Source organism: Neoarius graeffei, chromosome 3, assembly GCF_027579695.1.
Source record: "Neoarius graeffei isolate fNeoGra1 chromosome 3, fNeoGra1.pri, whole genome shotgun sequence".
Classification (NCBI taxonomy): Eukaryota; Metazoa; Chordata; class Actinopteri; order Siluriformes; family Ariidae; genus Neoarius; species Neoarius graeffei.
Window position 1 is genome coordinate 25,980,031 of NC_083571.1, and position 25,432 is coordinate 26,005,462.

Here is a 25,432-nt window from a genome sequence, read left to right on the forward strand (position 1 = left end):
CTGCAATAAACCTTTAAAATGAAAACCTGCTTGTGCCCTGTGCTCCTAAAATTTTTAACTTAGGAGCACGTGTGCTCCTGAAAAAAAAAAAGTTATGGCCCTTTTCCACTACCCTTTTTCAGCTCGCTTCAGCTCACTTCAGCCCGACACGGCTCGCGTTTCGACTGCCAAAAACCAGCACGACTCAGCTCGTTTCAGCCCTGCTTAGCCCCTAAAACTCGCACCGTTTTGGAGTAGGGCTGAAGCGAGCCAAGCCGTGCCGAGTGAGGCTGGGGGCGTGAGCAGACACTCCCCTGTGCACTGATTGGTGAGGAGGAGTGTCCTCACATGCCCACACACGCCCCGCGAGCACGCTGGGATCTGTAAACACCGCAAACCCGGAAGAAGAAGAATTACGAGAATTTCTGAAGCCTTATGCGCCTCGCCTCATCTATACGCTCTTGCCAGTATCTGTTGGCGTTGTCGGTGACAACAAGCCACAGCACCAAGACCAGCAACACTAACGACTCCATGTCCTCCATGTTTATTGTTTACTATTCGGGTCGTGAGACTACCGCTTAAAAGATCACTGAATCAGTGACATACAGAGCATCGTGGACGAGTTCGCGGAGCGCAAGGCTCGTCGTATGCCCTTCAAATAATGCGCGCAGTAGGCTATTGATGTTTTATTATGAGCCATGTACAGTATGTCACCTAATGTTTTTTTGTTTCTGAGTTACATGTTCGCTTGAAGGACTTAATGTACAAAATAACATAGTTGCACCCCGTAGTGTTGAAATTGGTAAACACAGTCCATTCAGTGAGGTTTGCACCGCCCTCCTTTTATTTCTGACTCTTCCTGTCACCGTTGCAACCTCTGAGCGCTCATTCGTATGCCCTTCAAATAATGTGCGCAGTATAGGCTATTGATGTTTTATTATGAGCCATGTACAGTATCCTAATGTTTTTTGTTTCTGAGTTACATGTTCGTTTGAAGGACTTGATGTACTAAATAACATATAGTTGCACCCGGTAGTGTTGAAATTGGTAAACACCGCAGTTGCGGACATTTTGTAGCCTAAAATGATGTTATGATAAGCTTTAATAAAGGGCCCGGTCATTTGCCCCGCCCCCGGCCCGGCTCTGACTTGTTCCGCCACTGTCACTGATGTCACTGTTTGCGCTGCTTAACGACATCACGTGACGTCCACCCACTTTCGCTAACTCCACCCAATGTGTCCACCCACTTCCAGCCAGCACGGTTCAGCGCGGTTGTAGTCGAAATGCAACTCCAACAGCCCCGCTCAGCTCGACTCGGCACGGCACGGCTCAGCCGCGTTTGTAGTGGAAAAGCGGCAATAGTGTAGAGCCCTGCCTCCCTCTACCCCAGCCCTTTCAAACCAGCACGGGCACGGCCTGGTAGGACGGTGCCTCAGCCAGTCATTCGCCACCGTGCAAGCGCTGCTCAGCGACTTAAGTTTTGATTTGATCCATGGCTCCAGCCCACCTTTAAACGTTTATAACTCGGACACCGAAGGTCGCAGCAAAGCCAAATTTCGTAGGTATTTCTAGACAGGGGTCACCGTTCGATGCAATCGAATACATAGCTGAACAATGCTGCATATTCTTGCTAGTGTTACAATGATGATTATCTTAGATTTTTAAGTAGAAAAACTGGCCACCCTTGTGTTCATGCCTCGAAGGGTCGGATGTAAATGGCTGCTTGCACATGCGCAGTATATTTCATCGATTCTTCGGGTGCCTATAAAATGGAGGTTCGCCTCGGAACAAAAAGCGACACAGTGGACAGAAATGTTTGCTTGTCAAATCAGCCTATTGCAATGCAAAAGATATTCACAACAATTAAAAATATTTCCAAATGAAGAACTATAGAGTAACTACAACATTGTTTCCTACAACAAATCACACAGTTCTGGGTCAGTCCATGAAATGATGTTACTTTTCATTGGTCCGGGTTTACATAATCATTTCATCTTTAATTTCCATGATTTAAAGAAATATTTAGCAGATTATCCATAAATATTGTTTGAAAAAATAAAATAAATTAAAAAAAAGAAGTTTTCTTTTGAAATAAAGAAATGTGAAACATTTTCTTCCCCTGTGACTGGACACAGATGACACGTTTTTTGTGACATGGAATATTTGCTGACTTTGAGCTTAAATAAACCTTCATTACTTTCTGAGAATTTCAATAAAATTAGTTTCATGGTACTTGCAATTTAGTTTTACACTCACATAATAAAGTTAAGAAGGTTCTATAAACTATTTAGCTTCGAATTCATCCACTAAAAATAGGTTGTGAACGTAACATTGTGGTGTCCTACCGTGCTACGTTAGAAACCAGGCTTATAAAAAATGATCAAACGAGTTGAAATCATGATTGATGTTTTTAATATAAAGAAGAATATACTATAAAACGATGTAGGTAGAAAGAAATTTAAACAAACGGCAATAAAAGAAATTATTGATGTTTTTTCTCACATCCTAACTTAGCGTCCACTCACTTCCTGGTTCGTTCACAACCTGCGAGACCTATTTACTCAGTCTAGGTCAGCTGAACTGATGCGAGATAACTTCTCGCAGGATCTCACACACCACAACACGTGCTCTAGAGAAGTGCAGATATAAGTGTGACTAAAGTAATGAATTCAATAATCTCATTTACCCCATATAGGATGAAACTGTTTCCTGTTAATGACTGTTATTGTTCAAATCTTAAAGAGATTTTATGAAGTTTGTGAAATACTGGTATTTCATATTTTCAGTGTTTATGATGTTGAACTAATATTTCTAATGAATTCTTATTCAGTGTTAATGTTTAAAGTAAGCAAATAAAAGCAAAAAATTGATTTTATCAATATTTTTCCTTTATTTTTAAAAGCTTGTTCGTGTCCTTGTTACATTAGCAACCGGGTAAATATTTATGGATTTTATCATACATTGTAGAGCAGGAGTTATCTTAACAACTATGTTATATTTTCTTATATGGTCAATGCTTCATGGAAATAAAAGTTGTTTTCAGTTGTAAATTGTTTTAAGTGACTCCCTCTGTCACATTTTGGTAACCCCATTTCATGGACTGACCCTTCTGACATTCTGGGATCGGTTGTAAACGTTTAACGAGTATTTTGCAAAAAAAAAGTTTTCAAAGGAAACTTCTCACTTTTTCCTACCTACCCTAGAAAATTTGTCGTAAACTTTTGGGATAAACAATTTTTTTTTATTTTTTTTTAACCTACCTACCCTATTTTGAAAACCCAGGAAACACATATATTATTTTGTTTGGCCTAACCTAAGGTCACCTTCACATCATACGTAATATAAACAATAAGAAGAAATTCACTTTAACACCAAGTGTAGAGTCTAAGCTAAGATATACCATGTTCCTTTCTGTTCAAATGTTTTTAACCTCATTTTGTTTTGCTTCTGGTTTTTCAGGTAAGAGCATCAAATCTCCAAGATTTAGTCTACAAAAACGGACTCGCCGGAATCACAAAAGCCACAGTGTCCATCACTTTCGACAACTCGAACAAGAACCAAAGCCCACTGGGGTTTGAGACCCATGACGAGATCACCATCACTAGACAGGTGATCAAGTTTTACCAAGACAGATGAACTTGTTTAAAGCGGCAATATGTAACCTTGAGTGGTTCAGAGTTTTGGTGTCGGAAATGTTGTTACACACATCAGTCACAGAAGAACCTTTTGACTAATCTAATAGTCAGTACAATACAGTGTAGTCGTGCCTGGGTTTGTGTAAAGTCCAACCTGGCAGCTCTGACTTTTAGAAATGAATTTTTTTTTTGACTTTCCAGATTGATTGTGTTTAGTTCTTTTTCCAGCTCTCTCGCTGTCCTTAATGTTTCTAGCACAGAAAGTTACATACTGCAGCTTTAAGTGCTGCTCCTCAGGACTGTAGTCATTAAATGAATTGATTTTTCTGTGTTTTCCTTCCAGGTTGTGATCGGTGGGAGGAATAAGTATCTCATCAATGGCGTGAACGCAAACAATATGCGTGTGCAGGATCTCTTCTGCTCCGTTGGGCTGAATGTCAACAATCCACACTTTCTTATTATGCAGGTAGTGTTGAGTTATTCTCTTTATCGTGAAAGGGTGTGGGTGGTTTTTGATGCTTTAGACTTTGTACTGGGGCTTTGCAGTTAACCACTCGCTCTCGCTCTCTCTCTCTCTCTCTCTCTCTCTCTCTCTCTCTCTCTCAGGGGAGAATCACCAAAGTCTTGAATATGAAACCTCCTGAGGTGAGCTGATTAATTCAGCTGGTTGCTCTTTAACTGAAATGCCTTTTAGATACCGTCTTTTTATATATAATATATAAAAAATTTAATTTTCAATGCATCTGTTCATTCTAGAATAAAAGCTGTGCAATTTTAAATATTGTTTCTACATTTTTTCATCCCTGACATTGCCATCTTGGTGTAGATTCTGGCTATGATTGAAGAGGCTGCTGGTACCAGGATGTACGAGTGCAAGAAGATCAGCGCGCAGAAAACCATCGAGAAGAAAGATGCAAAACTGAAAGAGATTCAAACGGTCTGCCGGTGTTTTTCTTCCTTCCCTCTCTGTCTTTCTTTCTTCCCTCCCTTCCTTTCTTTCTTCCCTCCCTCCCCCTCCCTTCTTTCTTTCTTTTTTCCCTCCCTTCTTCCCTCCCTCCCTCCTTTCTTTCTTTCTTTCTTTCTTTCTTTCTTTCTTTCTTTCTTTCTTTCTTTCTTTCTTCCTTCCCTCCTTTCTTTCTTTTTCTTTCTTTCTTTCTTTTTTCTTTCTTCCCTTTCTTTCTTTCTTTCTTTCTTTCTTTCTTTCTTCCTTCCCTCCTTTCTCTTTCTTTCTTTCTTTCTTTCTTTCTTCCCTTCTTTCTTTTTCTTTCTTTCTTCCCTTCTTTCTTTTTCTTTCTTTCTTCCCTTTCTTTCTTTCTTTCTTTCTTTCTTTCTTTCTTTCTTCCCTTTCTTTCTTTCTTTCTTTCTTTCTTTCTTTCTTCTCTTTCTTCTCTTTCTTTCTTCCCTTTCTTTCTTTCTTTCTTTCTTTCTTTCTTTCTTTCTTTCTTTCTTTCTTTCTTTCTTCCCTTTCTTTCTTTCTTTCTTTCTTTCTTCCCTTTCTTTCTTTCTTTCTTTCTTTCTTTCTTTCTTTCTTCTCTTTCTTTCTTCCCTTTCTTTCTTTCTTTCTTTCTTTCTTTCTTTCTTTCTTTCTTCTTTCTTCCCTTTCTTTCTTTCTTTCTTTCTTTCTTCCCTTTCTTTCTTTCTTTCTTTCTTTCTTTCTTTCTTTCTTCCCTTTCTTTCTTTCTTTCTTTCTTTCTTCTCTTTCTTCTCTTTCTTTCTTCCCTTTCTTTCTTTCTTTCTTTCTTTCTTCCCTTTCTTTCTTTCTTCTTTCTTTCTTTCTTTCTTCCCTTTCTTTCTTTCTTTCTTCTTTCTTTCTTTCTTTCTTCCCTTTCTTTCTTTCTTTCTTTCTTTCTTCTTTCTTTCTTTCTTTCTTTCTTCCCTTCTTTCTTTCTTTCTTTCTTTCTTCCCTTTCTTTCTTTCTTCCCTTCTTTCTTTTTCTTTCTTTCTTCCCTTTCTTTCTTTCTTCCCTTCTTTCTTTTTCTTTCTTCCCTTTCTTTCTTTCTTCCCTTCTTTCTTTTTCTTTCTTTCTTCCCTTTCTTTCTTTCTTTTCTTTCTTTCTTTCTTTTCTTTCTTTCTTTCTTTCTTCCCTCCCTTCTTTCTTTTTCTCTCTTTCTTTCCTCCTTTCTTTCTTTCTTTCTTTTTCTTCCCTCCCTTTTTCTTTCTTTTTCTTCCCTCCCTTCTTTCTTTCTTTCTTTCTTTCTTTCTTTCTTTCTTCCCTCCCTTCTTTCTTTTTCTCTCTTTCTTTCTTTCTTTTTCTTCCCTCCCTTTTTCTTTCTTTTTCTTCCCTCTCTTTCTTTCTTTCTTTCTTTCTTTCTTTCTTTCTTTCTTTCTTCTTTCTTTCTTTCTTTCTTTCTTTCTTTCTTCCCTCCCTTCTTTCTTTCTTTCTTTCTTTCTTTCTTTCTTTCTTTCTTTCTTTCTTTCTTCTCTTCTTCCCTCCCTTCTTTCTTTTTCTCTCTTTCTTTCCTCCTTTCTTTCTTTCTTTCTTTCTTTCTTTCTTTCTTTCTTTCTTTCTTTCTTTCTTTTTCTTCCCTCCCTTTTTCTTTCTTTTTCTTCCCTTCTTTCTTTCTTTCTTTCTTTCTTTCTTTCTTTCTTTCTTCCCTCCCTTCTTTCTTTTTCTCTCTTTCTTCCCTTCTTTCTTTCTTTCTTTCTTTCTTTCTTTTTCTTCCCTCCCTTTTTCTTTCTTTTTCTTCCCTTTCTTTCTTTCTTTCTTTCTTTCTTTCTTTCTTTCTTTCTTTCTTTCTTTCTTTCTTTCTTCTTCTTTCTTTCTTTCTTCTTTCTTCCCTCCCTTCTTTCTTTTTCTCTTTCTTTCTTTCTTTCTTTCTTTCTTTCTTCCCTCCCTTCTTTCTTTTTCTCTTTCTTTCTTTCTTTCTTTCTTTCTTTCTTTCTTTTTCTTCCCTCCCTTTTTCTTTCTTTTTCTTCCCTCCCTTCTTTCTTTCTTTCTTTCTTTCCTCCTTTCTTTCTTTCTTTCTTTCTTTCTTTCTTTCTTTCTTTCTTTCGAGTTGCACTTCAATTGCCTGTGTTTTCTCACCCCTGTAGATCCTGGATGAGGAGATCACTCCTGCTATGGAGAAACTGAAAGAGGTCACTAAACTTTCCCAGTAGGCATAGTAATGATTTATTATTCTCAGCACTGGCTTAAGCTATTTCTGCTCTCTCCATCAAACTGTCTCACCCCTCAGGAGCGTGCTTCCTACCTGGAGTACCAGAAGCTGATGCGGGAGATCGAGCACCTGAGCCGCCTCTACGTGGCGTGGCAGTTTGTGTGTGCCGAGGAGACCAAGCTGAAGTCGGCTGAGGACCTGCAGCTGATGCAGCGCTCCATCAGCGAGCTCCAGAACAGCATGGAGAAGAACGCAGACCGAATCTCTGAGCTCAGCAAAGAGATTAAAGTGCTGGAGAAGAGCAGGGACAAGGTAACGCGCCTGAAGTTTCCTTCCATAAACATTAAAGAAACGTCGCCTTGGCAAAACGTAACGTTATGAATGATTCTCATCACGTTTTTAGTCTTAGATTATGAGGCGTGTCCGTTACACAAGTCCAGGTGTCGGCCGTAACTCTAGAAATGATAACGTATTAGACAGTTATAGAAAATGAATCAACACCTTCTAGACACCGGTTAGATTTGAGAACTCAGCAGTACTGTGGTGTAAATCACGTTAATTATTGGTAACTGTGTGTGTGTAGGAGGTGGCAGGAGTTCTGAAGTCACTGGAGGAGACTCTGGCTGAGGCACAGCGAACGGGCACAAAAGCTCAGAGTGCTCTTGATCTGAAGAAACAAAACCTTAAGGATGAGACTAAGAAGAGGAAAGAACTTGTCAAAAACATGGAAGAGGTAAAATATATGTATTTTTTTCGTGGTTCGGTTTCCATTAATTCCTGCGTTTATGGACCTCTGGCGACTCGCACGTTCACAACAACAAAAAAACATAGTAGCATTTTCTTGTCAACATTTATTTATTTATTTATTTTAATAAGATTTATTTATAAGTATCAAAAATCTTAAATTTTTTCCAGCATTTCTCAGGAGAATAGCATTAATTTTACAGCATGGATAGCGATAACGACAGTGTTGACAGTGAAAGTGAGTTTTACTACCCTGAGGAAGAAGAAATAAAAGAAAACATTTCAGGAGAAAGCCAAAAACCTTTCTATCTTGCTAACGCCGAGCAAAAACATGGCTGAATCCTGAATGACTCCTATTTGTATAAATAGGCGACTACGTAGGCGGCAAAATGTAGTTTTTTTTCCTGCCATGGAAGTGCACTTGTATACCGAGGAGGAAGCAATTTGCATGACAGCCGTGAACGAGGATTCAAAATGGCGGCTCGGCTCGGTTTTCCCTTTTGGACGCTCTCGTTTTTTGTTAGAATTTGGTAAAGGAAAAAATAAATATATTATTGACCAGCTTAAGGTCGGTCCGTATGGTGAAATACCGTGACCTTGGCCTTGAGTACTGACCTCAGCCCAGAGGACCTCGCTCAGTACTTTCAAGACCTTGGTCACGGTATTTCACCATACGGACCTCCCAGCTGGTAAATAACATTTATTCATTCACATCTGTGTGTGGTTTTTTTTTTTTTTTGTCGTTTCCCCTCATTTCCTCCAAATTGTACTGAGTATACATGGCTCTTACTCCCTTCAGTGGCTTACAGCCACCATCCAGCCCTGTTTTAGCATATCATCCAATCGGCTGCTTGGTGTTGGAAATGTCAGGGTGCGTGTGTAAATCTTTTGCTTTGCCACACAAGCTAGATAATTAAGCACTGAGATTCTGTTGTACATGTTTTAAACCCAACATTGTTTTCTTTCCCAAGGACAAAAAGGTGTTGTCAGCAAAAGAAGGCGAGGTGGTGAAGGCGATGGAGAGACTGAGAGCTGTGCAGGATGAGGGGCAGAAGGATGCAGAGGAACTGGAGGCGGCCCAACAGCACTTCAAGGCGGTGTCCGCCGGCCTCTCGGCCAACGAGGATGGTGAGGCGGCTACGCTGGCAGGTCAGATGATGACCTGCAAGAATGATCTAAGCAAAGCGGAGACGGAGGCCACGCAGGTAACATTTTCACCATAACGCGTAGGTGGAAATTATGTACAGACGAATACGTCGTTATTAATCATAACGATTTTGTCTCCCCTTCAGGCACAAATGAAGCTAAAGCATGCTCAACAAGAGCTAAAAAGCAAGCAGGCTCAGGTGAAGAAGATGGACAGCGGATATAAAAAAGACCAGGACGCCTTCGAGGCTGTGCAGAAATGCCGAGACAAGTTGCAGGCCGAACTTGGGAAACTCAACTATGAAGGTTTTACTTACAACACGCTGTCATGTTAACGTTGACTGTAATGTCCTGCTTCAGGGAACCAATTAACAACCGGAGCTTGTTGAATACTAACGCTCGCTTGTTTGTGTCTCAGATGGCCAAGAGGAGCGTTTGATTGAACAGAAAAGGCAGCTATCTCGTGAAGTCAACCAGCTGCGTGAACCAAGAGGAGCGTTTGATTGAACAGAAAAGGCAGCTATCTCGTGAAGTCAACCAGCTGCGTGAAAAATACGAGTCCTTCATGGGGCAATTTCCTAACCTGCGCTTTGAATACACGTATGTAATAGCAAAATTGATGTATTAAATGTCATGAATGGTCTAGACATGACCAATAAAGACATTTCTATAATGTCATGTGTAGGTTTAACAAAATGCTAGCAAAACTGTAGCGTTGCGTTTTAAATACAAAATTGTATGCTTTTGATTAAATGGCGCTTTTATTTTTTTACTTTTATTCAACTAATTAATCCGTAAAAGCTTTAGCTTGGTCAGCGTTTTCTAGAGTTTTAACTTTCTTTAAAAAAGAAAAGCAAAATAGAACACTATCTCAGAAAACAAACCCATGTTGGTGTGTTGTACTGGATTTCCTCACGAGCACCCAGAGGTAGGTACACTACCGTTCAAAAGTTCGGGGTCACCCAGACAATTTTGTGTTTTCCATGAAAAGTCGCACTTTTATTTACCACCATAAGTTGTAAAATGAATAGGAAATATAGTCAAGACATTTTTCTGGCCATTTTGAGCATTTAATCGACCCCACAAATGTGATGCTCCAGAAACTCAATCTGCTCAAAGGAAGGTCAGTTTTATAGCTTCTCTAAAGAGCTCAACTGTTTTCAGCTGTGCTAACATGATTGTACAAGGGTTTTCTAATCATCCATTAGCCTTCTGAGTAGGGATGTTAACCGATGACTGTTTGACCGGTGGTTGACCGAATCAACGTCAACCGGTTACATTTTTTTTGGTTGTCGGTTAAAAAAAAAAAATCAATCGTTTTGAAGCTGCCAATTTTGTAGCGGAGAACCTGGAATTTTGTGTTGTAAATGCTTGGGGCATGCCATGCGGTGTAAGGACGACAGCTGACAAATCAGAAACACCCATTCAGTCATGTCCTGCCCTAGTTGAACACAGCTGCCACTCGGTGAAAGAAAAGTGTAGACACAGGCTTTTTAGCTTACAAATTACTATTCTGCTTTTTTAAAAATTATTATTAGAAGGCACATCGAGTTTAGTCCTGCCTTGGCCAGTGCATTCTGAAAGTATGTTTCGGTCTGTAGCCAACAATGCATGTTATTGCAGATCATATCTCTCCACACAAACTAAAGGCGCAGATGCCGACTTTTTCACGGTTGAATCGTGCAGATCCGATTTTTTTTTTGGGGGGGGGGGTGGAGTGTCTGAATAATTTTAATACAGAATTTACTCTTGGCCCTTTTCCACTACCCTTTTTCAGCTCACTTCAGCCCGACACGGCTCGCGTTTTGACTACCTCAGAGCAGCACGACTGAGCTCACTTCAGCCTTACTCAGCCCCCAAAACTCGCACGGTTTTGGAGTGGGGCTGAAGCGAGCCAAACCGAGCTGAGTGGGGCTAGGGGCGTGAGGAGACACTCCCCTGTGCACTGATTGGTGAGGAGGAGTGTCCTCACATGCCCACACACGCCCCGCGAGCACGCTGGGATCTGTAAACCCGGAAGATAATTACGAATTACGAGAATTTCTGAAGCCTTATGCGCCTCGCCTCATCTATACGCTCTTGCCAGTATCTGTTGGCGTTGTTGGTGACAACAAGCCACAGCACCAAGACCAGCAACACTAACGACTCCATGTCCTCCATGTTTATTGTTTACTATCCGGGTCGTGAGACTACCACTTAAAAGGTCACTGATGTCACTGTATGCGCCACCTAACGACATCACGTGACGTCCACCCACTTTCGCTAACTCCACCCAATGTGTCCACCCACTTCCAGCCAGCACGGTTCAGCGTGGTTGTAGTCGAAATGCAACCCCAACAGCCCCACTCAGCCCGACTCAGCCCAACTCAGCACGGCACGGCTCAGCCCAACTCAGCCGCGTTGGTAGTGGAAAAGCGGCATCTGATGAAATTATTCAGACACTCCAACGCCGCCCCCCCCAATAAATAAATAAATCGGATCTGCGCGATTCAGCCGTGAAAAAGGCGGCATCCGCCAAAAGGCACGCCGGTTAACCGACTTTAACCGGCTAATGAGGCTCGGTGGTCGGTCAAGATTTTTTTTAGTTTTTGCCATCCTTACTTCTGAGGCAATGAGCAAACACATTGTACCATTAGAACACTGGAGTGAGAGTTGCTGGAAATGGGCCTCTATACACCTATGGAGATATTGCACCAAAAACCAGACATTTGCAGCTAGAATAGTCATTTACCACATTAGCAATGTATAGAGTGGATTTCTGATTAGTTTAAAGTGATCTAGTGCTTTTATTTCAAAAATAAGGACATTTCAAAGTGACCCCAAACTTTTGAACGGTAGTGTATCTTATCCCCTATTCTAATGATGGGGGATGATTTGGAGTCGCTGTGTTTTTCAGTACAGGAGATCAGTTCATATAATCGTGATTTTTGCAGAGATCCTGAGAAGAACTGGGACCGCAGTAAAGTCAAGGGTCTGTTGGCAAACCTCTTCACAGTGACCAATGTGTGTAATGCTACAGCTCTGGAAGTGGTGGCAGGGGGTCGACTCTATAACGTAGTGGTGGACACTGAGGTAAGCTCTAAATTGACTGATCTCAATTGTATTCCCCCCCCTTTTTTTTTTTTTTAAATCAATTCCTTAACCCTTTGATGCCAAACATATGCACACCCCTTCTAATGCACAACATGGGTCAAACATGACCCGCATTCATTTTCCAGGTTATTTCATGCTGACTGAGTTTTTCTTTGCTCTATCTTTTGAAATCAATTTATTTTATGATTGAATATTCCAAGTATTCTTGAAATATCTTGTTTTTAATTACCACAAATCATTACCGTATTTTTCGGGCGATAAGGCGCACCGGATTATATGGCGCACTGTGAATTAACGCGTCTATGTTCACACATAAGGCGCACCAGATTGTAAGGCGCATTAAGCAAAACAACACAGTCCGGTAAATCAAACTTTATTCCACTCAGTTGTAACAACAAATACCGGTACAGAAAAATACACTCACTTATTGATTCATTCCTCTTCCAACCCGCTTGAAACCCACTTCGTAAGCATGCCTCTTAACAGGTGCCATTTTGGGGGTCCTTTTACATACACACAAATGTATTGTAATATAATGTTGAAGCACAGTACGTATTACGTATAAAAAGTGGCGGGGGTAAGCGTACTAAATACTGTTCTCTGATTGGTTTATTGTTGCTAGCGTGTACTCCGGGCCCGGGCTGCCTTACATGAATGCACTTCTAGTTTAGACATTAGTCAGGCAGTCTTGTAGACTGCTCAGGGGTCCTGTTACGAGGCTGATCAGGTAGTGACACAGCGTACCGTAATGCTCCGAATATCCATTGAGCGGCACGGTTTCGTTGCTTACCAAAGTCGTACTAACACATTTCGACAAATTTTTGAGCGCATTGTACCACATAAAATCAGTCAGTAAGCACAAGTAATCATACATAAGGCGCGCTGGATTATAAGGTGCCCTGTCAATTTTTGAGAAAATTTAAGGATTTTGAGTGCGCCTTATTGTGGTTTTTCACCTGACGTCACAGGGTCACGTGACGCCCCGGTGTCCGCCATTTTGAAGGTCAAGCTAGCTAATGTCAACAACATAGTAGCTGGTATGTTACTGTAGCAATGTTTACATTCAGTCATTTGGATGACTGTTAAAACCTTTCAGTCTCAAGTTTTTCCTTTACTGGATTTACTAGTTTACTGTAATTATGATCCGGCAGCTATTTACACCGGATCCAGTGTAAATAGCTGCCGGAGCGCGCTCCGGCTTGCTCCCCCTCAAATTAAGCAGCACGCTCCGGCTTGCTCCCGGAGTGCTCCAGCCGAGGTTCCGGAGCGCACTCCGGCTTGCTCCCCCTCAAATTAAGCAGCGCTCCGGGAGCAAGCCGGAGCGTGCTGCTTAATTTGAGGGGGAGCAAGCCGGAGCACGCTCCAGCAGCTATTTATACTGGATCCGGTGTAAATAGCTGCCGGATCATAATTACAGTAAACTAGTAAATACAGTAAAGGAAAAACTTGAGACTGAAAGGTTTTAACAGTCATCCAAATGACTGAACGTAAACATTGCTACAATAACATACTAGCTACTGTTGTTGACATTAGCTAGTGCTAACAGCTAGCTGCTAGTGCACTGCTACAACTACACCGACCCTAATAATACAGTTCTTGGTCATTGCCTGGTAACAGCAAATTTATAACGGGCCATGTCTCAACAGACTAAGAAGTTATTTCAATGACATTTAATAACATTTTGTTTATCCTGAGGACCGAAAGTAAATGAAAATGTGAACAAACCTTAGCTGTAATAAGATGGCGACCACCGGCTCCAGGGACGACCCACTGATGTAGGCATGTTACCCAGCCTGACACAAAATATTTGTAGGCATCCAAACTCTTATACGCTTTCAGATCAATACCTGTGTATGGCGATGGGTTTTTAACAACATAGGTATACAGATCATGTGGGCCGAAGTCAGGTAAAGACGAGGGCTTCGTGTACTTCCGTACGTCAGTGAACAATCCTGGTGGAAGCAGGTAAACGTCGTTCTCTAAGCCTGCTAACCTCAATTTTTGCAAATACCTCTCCCTCTGCTCGCCCTGTAAATGCCCTACGTCGCTGGATAGTGAAGGTGTTTTCTGCATCTCGCTCCTTTTTCTTTTATGTTTTTCGTTTGTCGCCTTCCTCGCATGTCCCAACAGCCAGCCGCTGTGTCCGGGGATCAGGTCGTCGAGGCCCCTGCCTTCGACTGCCACCCAATCCACACTGCACCAAACCCCTACTGCTACCTCTGTGGGTGGTGAACCCACAGGAGGTCGGGCCCACGTCACCTCTTCGGGCTGAGCCCGGCCGGGCCCCATGGGCAAAGGCCCGGCCACCAAGCGCTCGCATACGAGCCCCAACCCCGGGCCTGGCTCCAGGGTGGGGCCCCGGCTGCGTCCTACCGGGCGACGTCACGGTCCTGGATTTTTTCTCCATAGGGGTTTTTTTTGGTGAACTGCTCTTGGTCTGGCCTGTCACCTAGGACCTGTCTGCCTTGGGAAACCCTAACAGGGGCATAATGCCCCCGACAACATAGCTCCTAGGATCATTCAAGCACACAAACCCCTCCACCACAATAAGGTGGCAGTTCTAGGAGGGGTCGCCTCCCTGGGGAGGTGTTCCAGGCATGTCCCCCCGGGAGGAGGCCCCGGGGAAGACCCAGGACACGCTGGAGGGACTATGTCTCTCGGCTGGCCTGGGAACGCCTCGGTGTTCTTCCCGAGGAGCTGGCCGAGGTGTCTGGGGAAAGGGAAGTTTGGGCTTCCATGCTTAGACTGCTGCCTCCGCGACCCGGTCCTGGATAAGCGGAAGAAGACGAGACGAGACGAGCCTTCCTCGCATTCAAACTGATTCGAGCCGTGCCGTCCAAAATGGCAGCCTAACGATGCATCACATGACTTGGTCACGTGGGTGAAAAACCTCAATAGTCCCAAAAATGCGGTAATTTAATTTTTTCTTTCCTACTTTATGAACAAAAATACTTTTTATATTACTACACATGGGTCATCCAAGTGTGATTTAAAATTAAATGTCTTAATACTATAATAATTTGTTTCAAGTAATTACTTTAGCAGTGAATGGGGCCAGTTATTTATTTATTAACTATGTAGTTAGCTAAGCCAACTACAATAAAATTAGCTAACTAATGTAGAATATGTCAACGGCTCGGTAGCTAATAGTAATTACTTGTAACTTTCTGACAAGTAATCTACTCACTCTCAAGGGAACCTAAACATAATCCATTTTTTTCTAAGGTAACGTTAGAACAATTGAAAAACATTACTTCCATGTATTAGATGGGCAAAGGGCGCTGTGCTGAGCTGTGAAATGTCTGACACAAGCACAATTCACAGTTCCCACCAAACGCTGGAGTAAATGCATGCGGGTCGTTTCTGACCCATGTGTGTAAACTTGATGTAGAATTACAAAAGCTGTGCTTGTTCATAACTTAAGAAAGGAAAAATAAAAATGATTTGTGCTAAACAAAAACAAGATATTTACTGCATATTTGGAAAAGTAAATGACAAAATGAATTTATTTCAAAAGTATATCAGAGCCTAATCTAGGGCGCGTAATACGCGTTTTTTATCTGTCTGTCGCACATCCACTTTTTGGGCACGAGAGTGATATCGCGTATCTATTTATTTTGTCGCGCATTTATAAGTAGAGAGCGTGTAGTCGCGTTTTACTGAATCTTGTGCGTATCAATTTGTCAGCACCAGCTAGCAAGCACTGCGGTAAATACTAGGGCTGTAACGATATGCGTATCGAAATCGCGATACGCAGAGCCACGATCCGTATCGCGATACAAGAAGGCAGAATCGCGGTACACCCTTTCAAACTTCTCCTCAGCCCAAAAACAGAGGCGCTTCCAAACATCAATTTATTAATACTTTACTTTTTATTTAAATTACATTTTAAACTTACTTAAATTGCTTTTATTTTTTAATATCTATTAGTAAGTCGTTTTTTCACCGACCTGCGACAATCTTCTGCGAGTCACGCAACGTCCACACTCGCCACTGGCAGAGCATTCATTTCTTTTAAGCAGTCGCCATTCTGGTTGCGACGCGGGGAGCGAATCTGTAAACAAGAAGCTCATTGGCTGGCTAGGTGTGCCACAAGCCAATCACAATCACTTGACCGGAAAGGCATGCAGTGTTGCCAGATTGGGCAGGTTTAGGTGCTTTTTGGCTGGTTTTGAACATATTTTGGGGTGGAAAATGTTAGCAATATCTGGCAACACTGAAGGCATGTCTGCTTGGGCGGCAGTTACATTTTGACACGCGAGCAATGTTTCACCATAAAAATTCCGTAATTTCCATCTGTTTTCCGCGATCACAGAAAATCATTGGCCCTATGAGAGTGAGACAGTGAGAGAGCCACCCCCCAAAAAAATCTTAACGGATTTACACGATTTGGAAAAACGACTTTTTCAGAACCGAAAAAAACAGAGCTTCCGGCTCAACAGTATTATTTTGAGAAATAAAACAATCTTTGGATATACATTTGTTCATTTTTGCATACATATTACTCATTCTCTGTAGTGGTCTGAATTATTTGTTATTAAATAGTTAATGTAAGTAAGTAAATGTTAAGTCAAATTTACTACTTTAAAAAAACATTTTTAAAAAAATCGTGGGCGTATCGAATCGTGGGTCAAAAATCGCGATTCGAATCGTGAGTTGGGTGTATCGTTACAGCCCTAGTAAATACAGCGTTGTTTACACACCAATCGGAAAATATCGGAAAGGACCGAAGTATTCCGAATGGTTTATGTAGCGGGTAAAACAGTTTTGTGAACTATTATATCATTGGTCACTGAACCGGAAGACAGTGTATCTCGACCAATCGTGTGAAGTGTTTTAAAAATGCCCAAAAGCACATGGCATATCGTTCTGTCTCATCCAAACATAACAATGTCAAAACGCGTGGTCACGTTGAAAGACCTTTGGATGAAAAAAGGAGACAAAACGAAGACACAGAAGTGACAGATACTAATCCAGCCAACATTACATAACCCAATACAAGATATTATGAAATAGATTTAATCTGTTCTTGTATAATGGTAGATACTAGGGCTGGGTATCACCAGATGCCTCACGATACGATACTATGGCGATATTTTGCCCACGATAACGATAATATCACGGTACAGCGATTCTGCGATAATCGATATATTGCAAGAAATTTCAACCACATCACAATATCTGTGTCACTGAAGAAAATCAGAATTTATTGACCACTGTAAAATTACATTTCACATACATAACTACACACTCTTGCCAGACATATTTGTCTCTATTCTACTGCTGGCAAAACCAAGAGTTGCTTCACTACAACATACAGAAAATTCCCATTTCTGTGCTAGTATTCTCAACTTTTCTGTAAGCATGGACACATCAGTGCTGCTTAACAAGCAGAATCAAATTGTTTTATGAAAACTTAAAACTTGCACTGCAGACTGCACATACATTTCAGTGCTAACACTAATATCAATTTGTTCTTTGTAAACTTGAGAACATATACCGGAGAACATTTAACTTGTGCTTATTTTGCAGGAACAACACACTGTCTGAAACACATTGAAAAGTGCAGTGCATAGTTCGAATTACGTGGGAGCCACTGGGAGCTGAGCTCCCATTCCCTCAGGCTCCCATGAAAGAAGCAAACTTAATTTTCTGTGGAAGTCTCTCAAATACGTCATATATCACCATAATAAGCTTGAATAGCCTATATCACCATATAAATAAAACTCGTTTCATTTCCGATCACCATGCAGCCATAACTTTGTATTGAACGTGTTATTAAACCGCAACATGTACGGCTATACTTCACCACCACACCACTATGCGCGCAAACTGAAATTTGCAGCCTGCAAAATCGAATGTGAAGTTAAGTCCGAAGAAGACTTGTCCTCTATCTCACAACGATCTTCCTTTGTTTAACAAATATATATATATATATATATATATATATATATATATATATATATATATATATATACACACACACACAATATATATATATATATATATATATATGCGCAACACCGTGTGTGTGCGTGCATGCGCGCGCCTGTGTGTGAAAGCTGTGCACTGCAGTGCGCAAAAGTGCGCTGGTCCAGGAGAGCGAGTATGCATTTTTTTTTTTTTTTTTTTAAATAGAGACCCCCATAGGGTCAAATTTATAATTCGAACCCTGGTGCAGTGGGCATCTTAATTGGAGCATCTTAATTTAATTGGAGCGAAACAGGTTTTGCAAAGTGCATTCTCTTTGTCCAGCTCACTGTTTTTTTTTCCTCCTTTCCTTTGGAATCCAAAGTGCCTCCAAACATCTGCCTTAAAGTTCGGCGGCGTCTCTAGGTTTATGTTAACAGCCATGCTTGCTTGTTTTTTTTTTCCTCACTGCAACCGCCGGGGAAAAAAGAGAAGACGAAGAGTGCCTTGCAGTGAGGTAGCGGCACAGCGACACCTCGCGGAGCGGAGGTGCGGAAGTCGTACTGGATTTACAACCCGTCTGAAACATGATTTTATTATTTGAAAAAATATCGGTATTCAAATTTTGAGTATCGATATTGAATCGGAAGACAAAGTATCGCGATATATCGCCGTATCGATATTTTTGCACACCCCTAGTAGATACTGTAACATTACTGTAAATAATAAGAGATTATCATGATATACTGTTTAGGAAGTCTGAATTTTGAGATTATCTCTAGTCATCTATGTTAAAAACTAGTTTAAAGAAGTTCTACATGAATGCTAGGGGTTTTTTTTTGGGGAGTAATTTGTTTAATTCAGTTTAGTATTATGTTATTAATTATATTCAAATAGTAAAGGTGCTTAGTTGATATGTAAGTTTGCGTACAAATATGATCTTAGAGTAATTATATGACAGTAGGGGTGGGCGATATGGGCAAAAAATAATATCTCTATTTTTTAGGATTTTAACGATAACGATATTTTGACGATATTTAAAAAAAACCACTTGCTTAAAGATTACAATAATTACAGTGACTAAAAGAATCATTGCAGTGACACGTATTTAAGGAAAAGCCATATTTCTTTTCTTAAACAACTTTAAATTAATAAAAATGAATAATTCAGTTGACAGTTCGTAACGGCAGCAAACATTCTAATCAACCGTCTCTGACGGCAGTACGGGTCTGCAAATATCCCGCCCGTTCCGCTGCCAACAACCAATCATATGTCGATCTGAACCAACAGCTTTCCAATCATCTTGCAGCTTCGTGCTCCGCTGTCCCTCTCCTGCCGTTATAGAAGTACTGCGCCTGCGCAGTGTCAAAATAATCTACGAGAAAAGTGGATTTTAAAGCTTTTTCTGAGTCATGAGAACCAACCTAACACTCAAGTATAATCAACTTTTCATGGCGATTTCAATCATATGCTCTTCGCGACCGTTAGTTTTCACAGAGTGCAGTATTGATATCTCCCCATTCATGTTCAGAGGGTCTGGTCTCACTAATCCGAAAAAGATGCCGGAAAGTGGCCGGCGAGTGACCGCACTTGGCCTGATAGGAGCCCGTCACAGCTTCTTCTTCTTTGTTTTTTTTTTTTTTTTTTCCCCTCAAAAAAAACCCGTAAACTACAAGTCAAAGTTTTTCAGTATAACAATAATAAAGAAAAATGTGCTCAATTTAAAATGTATTGAAACTATTCGAAATCGGCTGATCGGTTCATTCATTATGATCCGTGAGTACAGAAACACTAGTAATAATTTCTGGATCATTGCTATAAACGTGGACTAATATTTCTTGGGAACCAATGGGTTAATGACATGGAATGAACCAACCGACCAATCGCATTTTTTCTTCAGATGGTATCTGGGTAAATGAGCAGCTGTCTCAGCCAATCACATTTTATTGCTGGACGGGATCATATCACGACATCTTCCGGTAGATACCCGAAATCAGCTTTGTGCGTTGTGAGGCCAGCGGAGCAAAAAAAAAAAAACTTTTAATATGCTGAGCAATGTTTGATACATTTTGGAAAGTTGTTTTGGTTGCTTTATAGGTTTCTTAGAATATTTAACTCGTCACGTCTGTGCTGCTCTCCTGGGTTGCTAGAAACAGTTGTGTTGCCCTGGCTTGGCGTATAAAATGTGTGCCCCCCCCCCAAAGCAATTCAAGGCCCGTCCGTCAGTCCGTGTCTGGCGCCGGGTCTGCTCCGCTCTGTATTGATTTTTGGCGGCTTAATTATAAAAACTCGATAATGCAAAATTACACATCGTCAAAACAACATTCACGATGACATCGCAGACGATACATATCGCCCACCCCTATATGACAGTGTGAAAACATACTAAGTCATTTGATTCTGATTGATAATGGTTTTTGAAGTTTGAATTTGATATTTTCCTAATGCCAATATACAATTAGTTTGATAATGTTTGGTATTATGTAAGTTTTATTTAAAAATCTCATCTCATTATCTGTAGCCACTTTATCCTGCTCTACAGGGCCGCAGGCAAGCTGGAGCCTATCCCAGCTGACTACGGGCGAAAGGCGGGGTACACCCTGGACAAGTCGCCAGGTCATCACAGGGCTGACACATAGAGACAACCATTCACACTCACATTCACACCTACGCTCAATTTAGAGTCACCAGTTAACCTAACCTGCATGTCTTTGGACTGTGGGGGAAACCGGAGCACCCGGAGGAAACCCACGCGGACACGAGGAGAACATGCAAACTCCGCACAGAAAGGCCCTCGCCGGCCACAGGGCTCGAACCCGGACCTTCTTGCTGTGAGGCGACAGCGCTAACCACGACACCACCGTGCCGCCCTATTTAAAAATATTCTGAAATATATTTAATCTGTTCTTGTGTAATTGTAGGTACTGTAAGATTGTAAATGATAGAGATTTATATACTTTTTAGGAAGTCTGAATTTTGAGATTATCTCCAGTCATTTATGTCAAAATCTAGTTTAAACATAGGTAGATTGTTTAATGTTTTTCACTTTCATGAAAGGTGGTCTGAACAAAACAAATATGATAGCATTTTTAAATATTTGATAGTGATTTTATTTTATTCAAAGTCAGATTTTTCATCTTATTATTAATTAATAGTGGCAAGACTACATGGATTTTAGACTTAACTATATCAAATGATGTAATATTAACCTAGTCATATTTGAAATGCAACATTATACTACTGGTGGTCAAATTGGTAAAAATAGGCTCGTCACATGATTTATAGTAAAACAGTAAACTAGTCATATTTGTAAGGTTTTGCAGTATATAATTCTTCATATAGTTTTTGATCTAAAATCTTTACATTTTTAAAGTTCAGATCTGATCATAATGTTTGTGCAATACTATAAACTGTGGATAAGTGTTTGCTGATATGCTTTTCATATCACTGTATTAAAGGATATGTATAGTGCCATAATTATATTATATAGATAACATCTGATCTGAATGTTACATGTATTTAGTTTTATTAATAAAACTGTTCTGTTTATAGATGTACTCTTGAAAATATCTACCAATGTATTACTTATTTTTCTGTCCCCACTAACTGGAACAAATGAGGGATATCTTTACCCATGTTAATATTTTCTGTCCCCTATTTTCAGATTTCTAGATTAGGCTCTGTATATCATAGAAACACTCAGCCGTACATGAAGTACAACCTGGAAAATGAATGCAGGTCGTTTTTGACCCATGTTGTGCATTAGGAGGGTAGTGATTACAAAAAGGGTTTTCATTCAAAAAGTAAGAAAGGAAAAAATAAAATAAGGATGTATGATGATCAAAAACAAGTTAATTGAGGAATACCTTGAATACTGAATGATGGAATTAATTTATTGCAAAGATATAGAAGATAAAAACTCAGCCGGGTCACTTTTGACCCATGTTTTGCATCAAAGGGTTAAACATTGCATTCACTCACCAAATGAAGTCCGTGACCGAGGCACTGCATCCTCCACCACTTTTTCAGCTCCACAACTTTGACAACGTTGCTTCTGTTGTCAGTTGTTCTAGCAATGAGTCCCTTTTTGTCAAGCTTCCAGTTAGTAAAGGCATCCTATAGGGCTTCAGCTATGTGCGCCCCAGTGTGTTCTTGCGGAAAATTGCTGGTTTGGAGGCATAGGTCGCGTTAACCGACAATTGTCCGTCATTGACGGATTTTTTTTTTTTTTTAGCTATGACGGAAAAATCTGAAGGCCGTCGGTCATTTTGACGGATGTTTACCGTTACCATTACCAATAACAGTAATAGCCTAATAATAGCAATAATAAAATGTAATGAAACACACAATTGAAATGATTGGCAAGTTGTGGCAGAGTTTTCTTACGTACAGTATACATAGTCTTCACTGCCGTCACTTTCAATCTGAGCCGACGTTGCGGCAGTCTTGATGTTCAGTGCATAGGCTACTCATGTATACACTGTAGCCACTGCGCAAGGCTGTTCCCCCCATCGCGCTCCTGACCGCGCTCTGACTTTTCTAACCACTAGCACAGTGAGATGGATTAATGTTTCCCTTCTCTGCAGAAGACACGTCATTTTTGCTATTAAAAAAAAGAGATGCATTGGGTTGTTTGTGTCGTTTCCCTGCCTGTACGTCTTAATGCAATAGCGCTCGTTTAGGCTAGTTGTTTTCTTGTTTTTAAAATGAAACAAATGTCGATTTATTGTATTCTTCCCCAGCAAGCTTAGGAACATCACTGCTCGAATATCTGCTAAACTATCATTTTAATGAGAGCACGGGTAGACAAACTAACATTTAAACATAACTTCGTTTTATTTAAGACCTTCCGTGTCAGGTTCCGCCGAGCCGAGACACGGGGTGCAGCTGCACCACTGGTGCAGAAAGACCGCATGCTGCAGGATTTCCTCCCTATGAAGAGAGTACTAGCAGGGTCGGGAAATCCAACTTTCAGAGGCTCTTGCCGGCTTCTGATCACTTCCCTGGGAGAAATGTTTCCCGACTTCAGAACTTTGGCTGAAGTGGCGCTGGTTATTCCAGTCTCCAGTGTCGCAGCAGAGCGCGGGTTCAGCCTTCAGAATAAAATTAAAACGTCAATGAGAAGTCGTCTGTCCAAGGCAAAGATGCAAAATTTAATGACAGTTGCCTCGGCAGCAGTCTCCATTGACGACTTTGATTATGCACAAGCGAGCTCCCAATTTAAATCCATGCGGGCCAGAAGGAAGGTTTGAGCTCACGCAAACAGGTCAAATTAGATTGTCACTTAAATCGTTGTAGTGGACTGTTCATATTTTAACTGCAATTGTCTTGCTACGTTGTAAAATAACATTGTTCATATGCCCGTTAAGGCTCAACAGCCGCAATGTTTTTAGCGGAGGGAAAATGGGTTCACAAGTGACCGAACGTCAGAATCTCTGTTCATCTTTTTGCATCATAAATACATAAATAAATGATTAAATAATACAAGCTTGTTCTGTGAATTAATTTTTAAATGAAAATGAGTCCATGAAAACACAAGTTATTAAATATATAGCATTTATAGCCTATATACATTGTCATTTAAAAGTTAAAATAAAATGACGGATAATAATGGACAATGACGGAATTTTTACGACCCTGTCCGTCAAAATGACGGACAATGGAAAAAGTCTAACGTAACCACTGTTTGGAGGCACGCAGCTTCTATCTCCCAATCTTCAGTAAAATGCCCTGTCAAACACACGTGTGGCTTGACTGACTACATATCAGTAGTTAGCTCAAAATGCGTTATATTTACAAGCCTGTCAGTTAAGTTCTGTGGGCCTGTAGTATACGGTTCTGGCAGAGCTTCTCTTGCAAAGTAGTTGTGACTGGGTAACACTTATCTCGGGTCAGTTGCTTTTAACAAATTTTTAAAGCCTTCTTGTTCCACTGTTGCAATAGGAACCATATCTTTAGCTATGTGGTAGGCCACCGCCTTCGTTATGTTGTGCCGCTTGGGGCTTTTCGAAAGGCACAACGCGACTAAATGAAGCTTACAACGAGCTTTGCTTTGGGGCAGATTTCACAGGCTGCGAGGGCTTAGAGGCTGCAGCAGCATGTCGTTTCACACGCTATTCGTAAAGCAGTTTGTGGTGCTGCTGTAGATGATGGCAGTCTTTATAGAAAACGTTGCTTTGGGGCAGTACGGTGGTGCAGTGGTTAGCACTGTTGCCTCACAGCAAGAAGGTTCTGGGTTCAAGCCCAGCAGCTGACGGGGGGGGGGCCTTTCTGTGTGGAGTTTGCATGTTCTCCAGGTGTTCCGGTTTCCCCCAAAGACGTGCAGTTAGGTTAATGTGGGGTGGCCTTTGGCTGAAGTGCCCTTGAGCAAGGTACTTAACCCCTGACTGCTTCCCGGGTGCTGTAGTGTAGCTGCCCGCTGCTCTGGGTGTGTGTGTGTGTGTGTGTGTGTTCACTGCTTCAGATGGGTTAAATGCAGAGGATGAATCTCACTGTGCTTGAAGTGTGCATGTGATACAAGTTTCTTCTTCCTTATCTGAAGTCCTGAAATTGAAATATGTTGCTGGAAAGTTGAGAGTAGAGGGAGAGGCCCGCGTGCAGGGGGCGGGGTTTAGCGGGTAGTATGAGCAGAGTGAAAGTCGCCTATTTCCTATGGGCTCTGAGAGGGGAGCAAATGGCCTTACTAAAATAAATAAAGGAAAAAAGCCATAATGCAGCATCAAAGATATATCGGTATTAAGGTATTGTCCCATCTACATATCTCCTAAAATATATCTGTATAACATGTAATACCGTCCAGCCCTATCTGTGTCGTGGCAGCTTATAGTTGAAGCTTTATTTGCTTAGTTATTTTAATTTTTTCTCACTTCATACATTTTAATACAAGTGACATTGTGTGTTGGTTCCTGCTTTCTTTTCCAGGATGGAATATGAAGTGCTTCTGTTTCAAATTATTTTCAGGTAACCGGAAAGAAACTTCTGGAAAAGGGTGAACTGAAACGCAGATGCACCATCATCCCCCTGAACAAGATCGCTGCACGAACTCTCAATGATGGAGTAGTTCGCACCGCTAAAAAAAACGTAATAACCCTTAAGACCATTTTCACTGCGTTAAATATCGAATCCTGTTCTTTTGACGGCTGCCTTTTATATTTTATCAGGTGGGGGAGGAGAACGTTCACACAGCTCTGTCATTGGTGGGTTATGAGTCCGAGTTGCGCAAGGCCATGGAGTATGTTTTCGGAACCACACTGGTGTGTGATACTCTGGACAACGCCAAGAAAGTTGCTTTTCATAAAGACGTCAACACCAAGACTGTGACACTCGGTGGAGACGTGTTTGATCCGCAGGGAACGCTGACCGGAGGTGAGAACTGGAGTCGTACTGTGTTGACCGAGATTGAACTTACTCCAGTGTCTAAAACAGGAATGAAGTTAATGTATCCTTTGTGTGTAGGTGCTCGGGCTCAGTCAGCCTCTGTGCTTTCTAAGCTAGCGGAGGTGAAAGACGTACAAGACAAATTGAGGGCCAAAGAGGCAGAGCTCGCGACTGTGGAAAAGGAAATCCTCAGCCTTAAGGGAACTGCTGAAAAGTAAGCATTAATAATAATAATCTCTTGGTCACAGTTCTGTTTGAGTGAGGAATAAATTGGAGTCACTGATGCCCCTTTTCCACCAAAGCAGTTCCAGGGCTGGTTCGGGGCCAGTGCTTAGTTTGGAACCGGGTTTTCTGTTTCCACTGAAAAAGAACTGGCTCTGGGGCCAGAAAAACCGGTTCCAGGCTAGCACCAACTCTCTGCTGGGCCAGAGGAAAGCACCGCTTGCGTCA

General features: G+C 41.2%; 1 protein-coding gene across 1 annotated transcript in view; it reads left to right on the plus strand.

Annotated features, from left to right (window-relative positions):
• smc2 (structural maintenance of chromosomes 2) overlaps positions 1–25,432 on the plus strand; it is a 58,716-nt gene that overhangs the window by 16,801 nt on the left and 16,483 nt on the right. Inside the window, exons 2-15 of the mRNA XM_060916568.1 lie at positions 3,439–3,588; positions 3,958–4,080; positions 4,221–4,259; positions 4,441–4,551; positions 6,648–6,692; positions 6,791–7,024; positions 7,296–7,445; positions 8,428–8,661; positions 8,749–8,927; positions 9,080–9,202; positions 11,536–11,674; positions 24,566–24,685; positions 24,766–24,970; positions 25,061–25,196. Of these exons, the coding sequence (XP_060772551.1) occupies positions 3,439–3,588; positions 3,958–4,080; positions 4,221–4,259; positions 4,441–4,551; positions 6,648–6,692; positions 6,791–7,024; positions 7,296–7,445; positions 8,428–8,661; positions 8,749–8,927; positions 9,080–9,202; positions 11,536–11,674; positions 24,566–24,685; positions 24,766–24,970; positions 25,061–25,196 (1,988 nt within the window). The remainder of the gene's footprint in view (positions 1–3,438; positions 3,589–3,957; positions 4,081–4,220; positions 4,260–4,440; positions 4,552–6,647; positions 6,693–6,790; positions 7,025–7,295; positions 7,446–8,427; positions 8,662–8,748; positions 8,928–9,079; positions 9,203–11,535; positions 11,675–24,565; positions 24,686–24,765; positions 24,971–25,060; positions 25,197–25,432) is intronic.